This window comes from Drosophila melanogaster, chromosome 3R (assembly GCF_000001215.4).
Source record: "Drosophila melanogaster chromosome 3R".
NCBI lineage: Eukaryota > Metazoa > Arthropoda > Insecta > Diptera > Drosophilidae > Drosophila > Drosophila melanogaster.
In genome coordinates, this window is record NT_033777.3 from 20,100,228 (window position 1) to 20,113,936 (window position 13,709).

The following is a 13,709-nucleotide window of genomic DNA, read 5'->3' on the forward strand; positions in this document are numbered from 1 at the left end:
GTGTTTGAACAGGATATGCTCGTGCTCCGCTTATAATTGGAGCATAAAGAGAAGCTGTAAGAGATGTGCAAGGCCGTAAAAAAGGCCAGGAAGTGGCAACAGAAACCAAAACCGAAACAGAAAAGGGCAGCTGAGAAGAAAGAGCAGCGCCAGCAAAGATACATTTACAGCATGGCCTCGTTACACACACTCAGCAAAAGAATTCTAGAGTCTCCCCCTATAAATAAAATCCCTTAGCGACTCTATTTCTTTTTTTTTTTTGTATCCTGCTCTACACGGCAGAGTTAATTTATGACCTACAGCAATACACATACAGAAACACAGATTGTTCCTCCACTTAAGTGTTATAGCCGAAAAGACTTTCCAATGCCATCCTGTGCCGAGTCATGAATTTTAAGTAACTCTGTCTGCCTGCCAGCCTGCCTTTGTTTCTGGGCCTTTCCGTTTGCATTCTTTTCACAATTAATGTAAAATTTAATTTGGCTGGGCTTGAACACACGTTGCGTGTGAAAAGAGAATGGAAATGGCCGGAATAAAAAGGATTTTCATATAAATATTTTACTTGTCTGCCATCCGAAAACAATTAAACACGGTTAGGAATTTTAAGCAAGTTAGCCTTGCTTATCTTAAGGGAAAACTTATTTGAATCCTTACCACTATTCCACTATACCAAAGAAGTAAATGGCAATTAAGCTTAACCATATTTCAGGAAGGAGTGCTTTTAAGCTATAAATATTTGAATAATAAGATTCAATAATAAGAAGTTAAGTTAGGCTTGCTTATTAGTTGTTATAATATTCATTGTAAAGCTCTGAGAGATAACCTTTTCTCATAGCTCATATATATATATACTCTATATATACAGCGCTCAGTCAAATTTATTTCTGCCCAGTTATTGCTCACGTATTTATTAAATATTTGTTTTGATTCAATTATTTCATTATGGAATGCAAACACTATTAGCCCTGTCCCGGCATTTATATTACATATTAACTGTGACCGAAGCAGAAACAACGACATATGTACACAGTAATGTTGTGGAGCCCGTTGAAATCCTGGTCAGTACCCACACACTTATAGTAAATTGAATGGGCAATTGTGGTTTTCTATTAAAAATGAGTGGGCTTCTCACACAAACTGCAGTGCGTATGGAAACCGCACGAGCACATCGACAAATTCCGTTTCTGCGTAAGTGTTAGCCAGCAATTTTATGGCTTTGGCCATTATTTTATCATTTTTTTGTTTTTGTGTGAATGTGACTGCGTGTTTGTCTCTGTCTATAAATATTTATTACAATTTTGTTAGGGGATAGTAGATTGAATAGGAAAAGCTTCTGCACGGCAGTTAGTTAGTAGATGTAGATAGATATATACTTGCGTTGACAGCAAAGTTTGCCGGGACCTTACTCACCCGATTTGGTCCAGACTTCCCATTCAATTAGGCACACATAACTTAGAGTACACCAAACCCACATCAGGGCACCAAATTGCTGATTCAATTGTGGATGCGGGTCAACAAATTTTTTTTTTTTGGGTAACTAACGGTCAGACGCAAGATTTCCATTCAGATTCGTGCCACAAAACTTTGTACAATTCCTTGTGTAAATAAATTATAACGCAACGCGAGTTGGGGAAAATCACTTTTAATTATTTGCAAATAAAAGGCGCCCGAACTCTTGCAATTAAGAACCGAAAAGTACCCACCGAAAAATGAAATGAGCAAATCATAATGAATAAATGTCGCACCGGAAGTGAGCGGAAGTCTGGCCAAGAGTTACCCTCTCCCGTTCGCCATTACATTTCCGCTCAAGTAACAGGATTTATCAGAAAGGGTTGTTGCCGGGCTTATTCCTAATGGGAAACGCTGCTTGGCATAATAAACCGTTCGCTCATTTTTTCTGCCTTTGTTGTTGCCTTGAAAGCGTGTTGACTTTGTTAATAAGTTTTGTAATAAGTTGCTAGCCAAGTTAAGGGACTGTCCATGGATATTCACAAACCGCAAGGGCATAAATAACCCAAGAATGCGGCTAAAAAAGTGCGGTGCAAATGGAAGTTAAGAAAATTGATTATTAGGGGCTAAGAAAATACCCAAGAATAGGAGTACATTTGTTTAAGGTCTTAAAATGTCCTTGCTGTTCTGTGTTTTAAGAGAGATCTGAGATGAGGATCCAAGGAACACGGCTTAAGGGATTAATCAAAACGTTTTTAGAATACTTACTATCTTTTTACCTATTCTGCAACTGCGTACCTCTTCTGATAAATGCCCCTTTTTTCCAGCAGCAAAAAGAGAAAGTATCATTTAACTGTCACCAAACCGCAATACCAGCATCCAAAGCCGAAGTTCCAGACTGTGCAAAAACTAAAGAAGAATGAGTAGGGACGCAAAAAAAGATGATTAATTTACGCGTCCATTGGTCTATTCGTTGTCCTTCCTAGGGACTCTCGCCTTCAATGAGAAAGCTGCCCATTGTTTGCCCAGATTTACAAAAGCAGCCGAAACTTAATTTGATTAACTTTGAGTAGGTTTTTTTTTGTCGCCTTTGTCTTTCCGGCTTCGGTTCATCAGCAGATGAGATACGAGCGGGAAAAGTGGATAGAAGAGGATTGGACTGGCGGTGGATGAAGGATGGTGGCAAAAACGGGCGGCCGAAGAACAAAGGATGGGCATGGAGGCAACTCTGACGTTGATAATGATGTGGCCAGCCATCATCAGCGCTCGTCCGCTGGCCATAAAAAGTTACAGACTTTTAAGTGTCCTGCGTTTGCATTTTATTTTAGTTTATTGGTCGGCAATGGCAAATGAAAATGCCAGCTGAGAGATGAGGTGGAGCGCGTTTATGGGCGGGGCGTTCTACATAGATGGGTGCTCGTAAATCGGTATTAGTATATCTAAATGATGTCCACGCCATTCCACAGACACTGAATACGAATCGCAGGCCGAAGGCAAATTGAATGCCACTTTTATTTGAACTTAATTAAATGGCGGAACTTATTTCGAAAAGAAAATGGCTGGAAAAACAAAGTTCGCAGCAGCTGTTGCCCCAGCCTCTAACAGGATGCTCACGCGAACACAAAAGGGCAGCCACATTGAAGATTTCACCCTTAATACTCTGAGCAGAAACTTTAAAACTACAATATGCATTGTCAAATGGATCACTTGTATCAATAGTTAAAATTAAATAAGCATATAATATATGCTTGGTAGAAAATATTGTTGTTCACCAGGTAAATTTCTTCCTCTTTTCATATCTTATCTTAAATAATCTTGAAATCAATATTTTCTCAAAGGTTCTCCCAGTGCTCTGGTTGTATGTACATATTTCATTCCAACAATATTGAACTTTTCATAACTTAATTAAGCAACAACGAGACTGGAATTGCCTTCATATATGCATTAGTTGAAGTTGGTGTAACCCGGGCTAAAACTTTCCCAGTCTGTGTGGTCTAATGTCTTTGCTTTGGCAATTTGGCTAAGGGCGTTTTGCTGTTTTGTTGTTGGTGCTTTTCAGCTGATGCGATCCTTTCTGTTTCCCTGCTGCTGTGACGCTGTTCTCGGTAATGTTTGCTTTCATTAACATTATTGTTGCTATTGTTGTTCGTCCAGCAAAAACAACAAACATTGACGCAACTACACTTCAATGCATTTTGTGCAACAGCTACAACAACAACACCGCCAGCAACAACAAGAACAATAGCATCAACTCCGAAAAGCCCCCAAAGGTATAATTTCAATTTCAACACTTTACAAACACGCCACAGTTGCGTCATTAACTGGGAAGTTTGCATGCGCGTCTCGTCTACAGCTTTCCGTCGGTACACTGAAATAATTAATTGCACGTAAGGGGAATTTGGTCGGTATTTACAGAAGCCAGCTATCTTAAATTGAAAGAGTTTGAAACTTCAACAAGCAGATATTTAAGTGTTTTAAAGATAGCCATATAGCTCTTATTTTATATAACAACATAGCAACTATAAAGAATTAAAATTTGATATATCTTTTTAATAAATTTAAATATTTTTTGTAGTGCTGCTGAGTATTTAAGTCTGTATCGCAGCGTTGCCCTAAGTGCGCTGGCTGACGGAAATGGCCGAAAGCAACAACGGCGAGAACAACAACAACGCGGAGATGAGTTCAACGCAGCGTCAGGTGCAGCAGTACGATATTCGCAACTGCAGCATCGAGAACAACAAGCTAGAAAAAAAAAAAACACTTTTCCAGTAGTTGCTGTTGTTTCATAAAACTTTATTGTTGCATGTTTGTTGCTTTGTGCCACTGCTATCGTTGTTGCTGTCGTCCTGTTGTCGCGGCTGCTGCATTGCCTCAAGCCATACATAAAATCATTTGTGCCACCCCGCCCTCGAGCATTGACTAATGCTGACACCCCGGCAACACGAAGCCCGCAGCAGCAGCAGCAACTGCAACAACAGCAGCAGAGTATTACAACAGTTGTGGCCGTTGCATTTGCTGTGACATTCGTCCCAATGCCATCGAGATGCCATCCCGACTGTCTGTCGTGGGCGTTGATAGCCATCTAACTGGGCGAGCAGCCGCTAAGCAAAGTGGAAAAGGGCCACAGTTCCGCTTGGTTATACACGCCAACCTTCAAGGTGAGTGGGTATGAGATTGGAGCTGGGCGAAGTGGAGAAGTGGGGAGGGTCGAAAGCCCTTGGTGCACATTAAATCGATTTCTGAGAGAGTTGGACCAGGAAGGAGGAAGAAAATCAATTTCAGTCCTGATGGAATAATCTAATTTTTATTACCGCTGCATAGCCATTCGTCATTTGCTTATTCCTTTGCATACAGATGAACAGACGAGGTTGTCTTACTAGCTATGCATTTTAGCTAAAATTGAGCTGAAACTTGTATCATGTACAATATCATTTTAACGTATAGAGTATGAAACAGTACATATATACCAATAAATTTTATGTAAGTTAGAAAAATCAAGAGATTACTTTAACTATGAATCCTTGACTATTAAAGCACCAGTTTCGCATGAAATTTAACAAAACTGCAGTTTCTCTTAACTGTTGACAGTGCTATTGTTTTAACCGCTGTTGTGTCCACATAACTTTTATCTGCTTCCACCATTTCTCATCGACTAAATGCTGCCGGATGCACAAGCTGCAAAAACACCGGCAAACAGGATTGCACATTTCTTTTATTCAGTAATCATTTGCGGCACTTTATTGAATTCCGAGCGGCAGCGGCAACCGAAAACAGTCCGCACAACAAGTCCCGCCCACTTCCGCCCTCCGCTGGCAGGTGTTGGCTTTCCATTCCTCGCCCCTTTCCATCGCTTTGCACTTTCACCGAGCGCTTTTTCCGCTTCGATTTTTCCTCTTGTTATTCTTTCCCACACATCACATGCTCGCTTTGGCTTCTTGCTGCCTCATCGTGATGTTTGCCTTGCTTTGCCCTTCCAAAAAGTGCAGCAGAACGCTGCATACTTTAAGGCGAAAGTCAACCGCAAAGTGAATTCCGCCATCGACAAGCGCCATCTTGAAGGAGCACGATTCTTGGCTATTTTTCAGTTGGTTTTTTTTTAAAGGAAATTCCTAAATTTATATACATATTATAACAAACCGACTTTTAAATGTGCTTTAATTTTTAAAATTATAGGTTTAGTTAGATTACACAATAAGTTTAGTTGTGAATGAGACTCTAGACCTAGGCGTTTAGTTTTGATGCTGTTATTTCTTATATGTTTCCTTTGGTTTAGCTACTGACTTCACTTTTTCTAGCCAAAACTGTGTCAGCACTGCACATATAGTAACCCAGGGAGTGTTAATCTTCGGCAATCTTAATGCGGATATATTAAACTTATTTTTACAGCATTTCTCTCGGCGATTGCTTAGCCCCCTCAGCAATCTGGATTCTTTATTTTCATATAGTTTGTATTACTTGTGCCGCGCCCTGCTGCCGCCCATATCCTGCTAGTTCCTCAGATTTCGAAAGCGCGATAAACTAACTGCCTGCCTGCCTGCCAGCCCCACCCCTTGGCGCTTTTCAACACTGGCAGACAGACAGTAAGTGGTGCAGTGGGTGGTGGTGTAAGGTTGGCTGATATTGGGTGGCTCGGTGGGTGGTGAAGGGCCATGTGTATGTATTTCACAACTTGAGGCGCTTGCCACTTCCGCTGGCGGTCTATAAGAAAACACTAACACACTCGCTGTGTGTGGGGGGATAGAACTTTTCTACTGCTTTCCATTTATTTTTTGTATATTTTGGGTTTTCTCGCACTTATTTTAGTTTTATTGCCCGGCATTTTATTGCACAAATTTTAATATTTATTTTTGCTGTTGGTTTATTTTGCACTATGCCTGGAAGGCGCTCCAGTGTGTGTATGTGTGTGTGCGTGGGTTGAAGTGTGTTTGTGTTGGTTTTACCAAAACACACACTCGCACTCACACACACACACACTTGGAAACTCGGGATGCTTTGTTTGCTGTCTGCTCGCGTTTAGTTAGCGTTTTTCTATTGCAGCTCCATTTTAATGTTTAACAAACTTGAATGGCGCAGTTGAGAGCTCCCAAACAAACAGAAAGAAAATACAAACGATTTTAATTTTTATTCGCCTTTTTCACTTCTTGTTTGCCCCTTGTTTTGTGCAAAAACTTTTGTGAAAATTATTTTAAACTGTGAAAACTGTTCTTGTGCATTCTTTTTTTTGTTTTTTTGTATCTCATTTGGGAAAACGGTGAGTTTCATTATGGCATTCATTCATTATTTTAGGTTATATATATAATTTAGACAGTCACCACTAAATTGCGATACCAAACAATAATTTCGCTATAGAAATACACGCCATGGATAAACTTTTAACAACAAAACTTACAAACTAGCGAGTTGATTATTGTTAAATGGATTTGGCCGGAAAATGTGCTCTAAAGCCAGGGAAATCTGGGTCCAGGTGGAGGTGGATGATAAAAATTCAGATTCTGATAGTGCTGAGTATTGCAGTACATTTGTCCCGGATTTTGTGTGCCCGATTGGTCGGGCCTTGTAGGATATTCAGGTTTAGAGTTCTGCAAATTTGCCGAATAACTATAGTGGTCACCACAGCCTCTATGCACGGCCCCATAAGCATGAAATCCTTGATCTCTAAGGGATAAAATACATTATTAGTAAAAGACCAAATCTCTGTTACCCTTATTCTGTAACATACCGGGGACTACTTTTTAAATATGTATCCTGAATAGGTGGTAGATTTCCATGAAACCTGGACGGACCCATTATGACCGGGTGCGGATTGGATGGGGCCTGCACATTACTGGAAAGATTGTTCGAGTGCTGACTGACTTGATTTTAGATATCGGCGGAGTCTTATACTTGCAACACTTACTGAGCATATCGGTGATTAACTTTTAGATTTCGATCGTGAGCTGTTGATGCATTCCCTTGAAACCTGGACGGATTCCCCCCCATCATTCCTGGAGGTGAATGAGTTGTGGCCTGCATAGTCCTCGGAGGACTACTGGTCGTGGCTATTATCATCATTTTGCTAAAATTATCACTTCCGTAAAGTCTTGCAAACTGCTCAATGCTTTCCTGCATGTCATAATATATTCTATTTACTTAGTTTGGAAATTTTGAATAGCGTGTTCTTACATCCGGACAAAAAATTCCGGGTAACCGCACTCCGCTGTATTCCATGTTCTAATTTATGAAATAATTTAAAAGATTATAATTTTGATAGTATAAAAACAGAATTTTGGAGTGGATTTGGCTTGTTGTAATCAAGACGAAAGTCGAAAATAAAATAACAGTTTTTGACAGGAAACTTATAGAATTGAACCCATATTTGACGGAATTTTCTTGGCATATATTCATTAAAAGGTAAACGTTTGAAAGTTTAAAATTAAGTACAATTTAAAGTTGTATTCATATCAATGCATTAAAGTAAGCCACTTTTATTAATTTGATTACCATTCAACAGACTTCAGTGCCTTTGGCCAAGTTAAGCGTTAAACAGTTGACAGGCAATTATTGCACCCGCATAAGGACATCAACTACTCGGCACATTCGTTTAATTCTCCGTTTATTAATTTACGTTGGAAATCCTTAACGACAGGTTCATATTTTCATGGCTGCCACGGCAACCTCATTACCGGCGACTTGTTGTAAATAATTATTTGCGGCTTACAAGCATTTTTTGTGCCCTTAGCGTATGCGGAATTTATGAATAAATCATTTGATCCCCATTCGCCAGTGGCTGTCCTGCTTTCGAGTGGATGACCTCTTCGCCGGATAATATGCAATATGCATTTCCGTGGCGCCACCGATTCGCCGGGCAGGTGCTTGCCGTTGAGTTTTAATTAATCGAGAACTCATAAAAATATTAAAATGCAAAAAAGCACTGGGCTTATGCCCATACGGCAATTCCAGGACCATATCGTCAAGAGTCGATGACGAGTGGGAAACGGCGATGCATGTTTTATTGCCCGGCATTCCGTGCCACATGAGTATGAGTGGGCAAAAGCCATAAAGCGGGGAAGTCCTTGCTGTCTGCGAAAAATTAAATTAAGGCAGCATTTTATTTTTTGCTTTTATAATTGGGAATAATGTGTGATGGCTCGAACTTTTCATTCTATTGCATTCCAGATAAGGGCTTTCATCTGAGAAAATTATAGGTTTATCAGCATTAACAAAACAATAATCAACAGAGAATGCCATAGTGGATTTTCTCTACTACAGTTTTGGATGCTTTGTGGGCGTTGTAGTGGGCGTGGTATACTCATGCTGTGTCGACGTCTCACTATTGGAAATTTAACCACTTTTTCTGGCCAAAATTAATTTGTTGCATTCACTTTAAACCACTTTGTGAAAGTTAAGTTTTTATCACAAATATATTTTTGTAAGACGACTTACATTTTTACGGTATTAAGGGGACAACACGATTTTTTTTTTAGTTTTGACAGTCATAAGCACATAATACAACCCACACTGAATAAAACTAATTTTTCAGAATGAAAAAAATGCTTTGGTTTAAAAGATATTAAAATATTTGTATCAAGGCAAAAAGTTATCAAGCTTTTTTTGTGCGTGCAACAATTGTTTTCAACAGCTGATTTCATTGCTGTGGCGCCATTTTTATTTATTTCTGGTATGCAAAACTAAACATTATGAAATCATTCATATAATATTATCTGAATCGACCGACTTTCATAGTTTCCGCGGTCTCGTCGTTCATACGGGCGGACAAACGGACATGTCTATATCGGATCGCTAGTAATCCTGATCCAGAATATATATGACATAGGGTTAAAAACGGTTTCCTTGCCAATCTAGTATTGTCTTCTGCTTTACGTAAAAATATAAATCTAAAAGCACTAATCCATAATATGTTTATTGCTTATTGTTTTTGTTGTAATTTATAATTTATATTTCCTTTCTTAATAAATAAATAAATAGTCAAGTTTATGTTTGAGTTTTATGATTTATATTTTAAGTTATTTCAACTGCAACACCAGCACCACGACCTACTCACAGCAAAAAACGTACAAGAAGGAAAGAAGGAATAAAAAGAGTGGTATTCTCTTACAATATGTTTTATGGCATAAAAGGTGTGGCCATTCATATCAAATATAAAGTAGTGTTGTTTAACGTTATTTTTGTAGGTTGAATAGTATATTCCAACACGCCCCCTCAAAAATAACGTCTATAATTAAAAACATAACAATAATATTCATTAGTAACTATCAAATGTGGGTGGTGTGCATTCTGGGAAGTGTTAACTGATCCAGCATTTGCTGCGAGGATACGGGGAAAACCCAGAAAAACCCGATCAGATCATTGTAACAAAATATGTTTACAGGAATTTAAATTTGAAAAATATATATAAAAAAAATTTCATTCAGCATTCGATTGGTCGTCTTGCAGCAAACCCAATTTGTCTCGTAACTCCACAAATCTCGCAGCAGGCAACGGTTTTGTAAATATGTCAGCCAGTTGATTCTCTGTAGGAATATACTCAAGACAAATCACATTATTCTGAACTTGCTCTCTGGCAAAATGATATTTAATATCAATATGTTTAGCTCGTTTATGACATGAGGGATTGTTTGCTATGCTAATACAGCCTTGATTGTCTTCGTAAATTTTAATGGGGTTTTCTAGTTTAATGTTAATACTAGTTAATAAAAATTTAAGCCATAGAGCTTCTCTCACGGCTTCAAATAGGGCCATATACTCAGCTTCAGTTGATGAGGCTGCTACTGAGTTCTGTCTCTTTGTATTCCAACAAATGAGATTAAAATCAAACATTTTGAATAAATACCCTGTTGTACTTTTTCTATCAATTTCACTACCAGCCCAATCAGAATCCACATAACCAATAATTTTATTTTCAAATGCCAAGTTCTTTTTAAAAATCAATTTCATATCGATAGTGCCCTTCAAATATCTAAGAACTCTTTTTAAGTTCTGCCATAATTCGGAGTTATTTTTGCTACTATATCTGCTCAAGATATTTACTGCAGTAGTTAAATCTGGGCGTGTACAAAGCATTATGTACATTAAACATCCTATGAGGCTACGGCATGGGGTATTGCAGTCTTCATCTGAATTAAGTAATTCATAATTTATTTTACTAGGTAAAGGAGTACTAACTGCATTACAATTTTCCATGTTAAATTTACTTAAAATTTTTTTAACATATGCAGATTGGCTTAAATAGATTTTATCTTCCTGCATCTCTATCCTAATTCCAATAAAATGTTTTATTTCATTTAGGTCAGTCATCCTAAACTTTTCCATTAAATACCTTTTGAAGTTATTCATTCTTGTCATATCTCCTGTAGCTATAACCACATCATCTACATATAATAATACATATATGTTTTCATTGATGTTACCTTTGTCTAACATATATATACAGCGATCAACTGAAGAGTTTACAAACTCACACTCTTTCAATGCTTGCTCAAATACTTCAAACCAGCATCTAGCCGCTTGCTTGAGTCCGTAAATTGCCTTATTCAATTTACACACATTGTCACTATTACACGATATACCTTGAGGAAGTCTCATATAAATTTCCTCTTTTAACGTGCCATTTAAGAAAGCTGTTTTTACATCCATTTGATGGACTTTCAAGTTATACTGTATTACTAATGACAATATAAATCGGAAACTTGAAATTCTAGCTACAGGAGCAAATGTCTCTTCATAGTCTATTTGGTATTTTTGAGTGAATCCTCGTGCAACCAATCTAGCTTTGTATCTAATTGGATTTCCAAGTTCATTATATTTAACAGAAAATACCCATCTGCTATCTACAATATTTTTGTTTTCAGGCCTTTTTGTAATTGTCCAAGTATTATTAATTTTATGAGCATTTAACTCTGTATTGATGGCTTCTTCCCAAGAAGATTTATCATCCCTATATTGAATTTCATCAAATGAATTTGGGACATCGTTAAATATAGTGTGAGCATTTAGAACAACTTTATTTAGACTATTATCCTCTTCATTATAGGATATCTGAGGCTTAGTCTTTAATCTCTCACTTCTTCTATTAATAATTTCTATGCCATCATTTTTAGTTGGATTATCAATTCCAATTTCTTTTAAGTGCTCTGCTGTTTCACTTTCCCTACTCTCATTCGGGTTGCCTGATCCCTTACTTTCATTCAGGTGATCATCTCGCTTTCTTTTCTTACTCTCATTCAGAAAATATTTATTACTTTCCTTACTATCTTTCAGGAATTGTATGTTGTCGCATTCCTTACTCTCATTCGGGAATTCTGTTTGTATTATTTTCCTACTGTCATTCGGAAAATTTTTATTTTCACTTTCCTTACTATCTTTCAGGAATTGTATGTTGTCGCATTCCTTACTCTCATTCGGGAACTCTGTTTGTATTATTTTCCTACTGTCATTCGGAAAATTTTTATTTTCACTTTCCTTACTATCTTTCAGGAACACTGTTTCAAATTTAACAGCTCTAGAATTAACCATATTGGTTTCATCGACAACAACATCTCTTGCGACAATAAATTTTTCATTTACAGCATCCCACAACTTAAAACCATTGGGTTCATAGCCCACAAAAATACTTTTAAATGATTTATCATCAAACTTTCCTTGTTTGTTTTTAATATGCACATAAACAGTTGCACCAAACACTCTCAAATGTTTTAAGTATGGCTTCTTATTGTGCCACATCTCATATGGGGTCTTTGAACTATCAACAAGTGCTCTGCTAGGAATTCTGTTGATTAAATAAGTAGCAGTTAATACTGCTTCGCCCCAAAAGCTTTTATCTAGCTTTGCACCACTAACCATGGTTCGAGCTTTTTCCGTAATGGTTCTTATCATTCTCTCAGAAACACCATTTAACTGAGGTGTATGTGGCACTGTTAAGTGATAAGAAATTCCTTTCTTAACACAAAATTGTCTCATCTCATTTGACAAGTATTCTCTACCATTGTCAATGTATAAGTACACAACCTTTAAATTAAAATGAGCTTCACTCTTGGCTACAAAATCTTGAAACATGCTAAACACATCAGATTTATATTTAATTAAATAAGTTACACAATAATGTGTAAACTGATCAACAAAGATCACAAAATAATTTTTATCATCTAAAGTAACTGGAGTAATAGGCCCACAGACATCTGAGTGTACTACAAAAAGTGGTCTTTTAATATGGGTCTTATCTTTCAATTGTTTAAAAGGAAGTCTTGCCTGTTTACCATTTAAACAGGGTTCACAAATTTCACATGATAACTCTAAGTTGTTTAGAAGACTTTGATCACTAAACATATTCTTTCGTTTTATTTCTAATAATTTGCCATCGCTTATATGGCCAAACCTCTCATGCCATAAACGAAAATTATTTTTATGCTTAGCATTTATAGAATATGCTTGAAAATTGATCACAGGTACATTGTTTAACATACCTGAATTTTTGACAACCATTAACCCATTTTTCGAAATGGTTACACCGCTTTTGTCAAATTCGATCGACATTCCTGCCTCTTGGAGACGCTTTACGGACATCAAATTACCAGCAGCTTCCTTACAAAAGAGTACATCCTCCAGTGTAATCTCATGGTCATTCCGTAGTCGGACAATACCACGCTTAGTGGCATAAATAAATTCGCCTTGCTTGGCCACTGCAATCTTAAGTGGAGGCACAACCTCCACACTGTCGGTATACAGCGACTCATCATTTATAAGATGGTCACTAGCACCAGAATCAAGGACAAACCCGCAGTTGTCCATCACTGAAGTATTATTCACTTCTTTTACCATAAACGCAATGCCGTGTGATGTTGCAGTTTGAACTTGTTTTTCATTTTCTTTATTTTTATTATTTAATATTCTTTTATAATGGAAACAATCTTTTTTAATGTGGCCTTCTCTGCCACAGTGGTGACACTTGACTTTATACTTTGAATTTCCCTTGAATATTTTCTTTGGTTTAGTTACCCGATTTTTAAACAAATTATTTTTATAAGTGTTATTATTGTTGTGCACGATCGCGTTCATAACTTTCTTGCTTGTATCGTTGTGGTCATTTTTAATTTTAATTTCTTGATCCAGCAATCTATTTTTCACAAACGCCAATGTCAAATTTTCTTCAGATAATGTCTCTATCGCTGTAATAATTCCATCGTAACACGAAGGCAATGTGATCAGTAGATGAGAAATTTTATCCATCTCTTCTATTTTTGCACCAGCTGCCAACAATTCACTTA

General features: G+C 37.4%; 1 protein-coding gene across 2 annotated transcripts, besides 2 other annotated features; it reads right to left on the reverse strand.

Moving 5' to 3' along the window:
* Nucleotides 1-6,708: 6,708 nt before the first annotated feature.
* CG31206 (uncharacterized protein) lies at nt 6,709-7,736 on the reverse strand. Of its 2 annotated transcripts, none has more exons than NM_169888.3 (4): nt 7,612-7,736; nt 7,346-7,551; nt 7,169-7,273; nt 6,709-7,104 (listed from the first exon to the last, which is right to left on the reverse strand). In NM_169888.3, exons 1-4 carry the CDS (start codon nt 7,654-7,656, stop codon nt 6,888-6,890), a joined length of 573 nt encoding a protein of 190 aa, NP_732487.1. In that variant the 5' UTR covers nt 7,657-7,736; the 3' UTR covers nt 6,709-6,887. The 2 variants fall into 2 exon arrangements, with proteins under 2 accessions (NP_732487.1, NP_001262753.1); NM_001275824.1 differs by having other exon boundaries at nt 7,169-7,297.
* A 1,426-nt stretch (nt 7,737-9,162) lies between these two features.
* Nucleotides 9,163-9,256: a mobile genetic element.
* Nucleotides 9,257-9,365: 109 nt separating this feature from the next.
* Nucleotides 9,366-13,709: part of a mobile genetic element that runs on past the window's edge.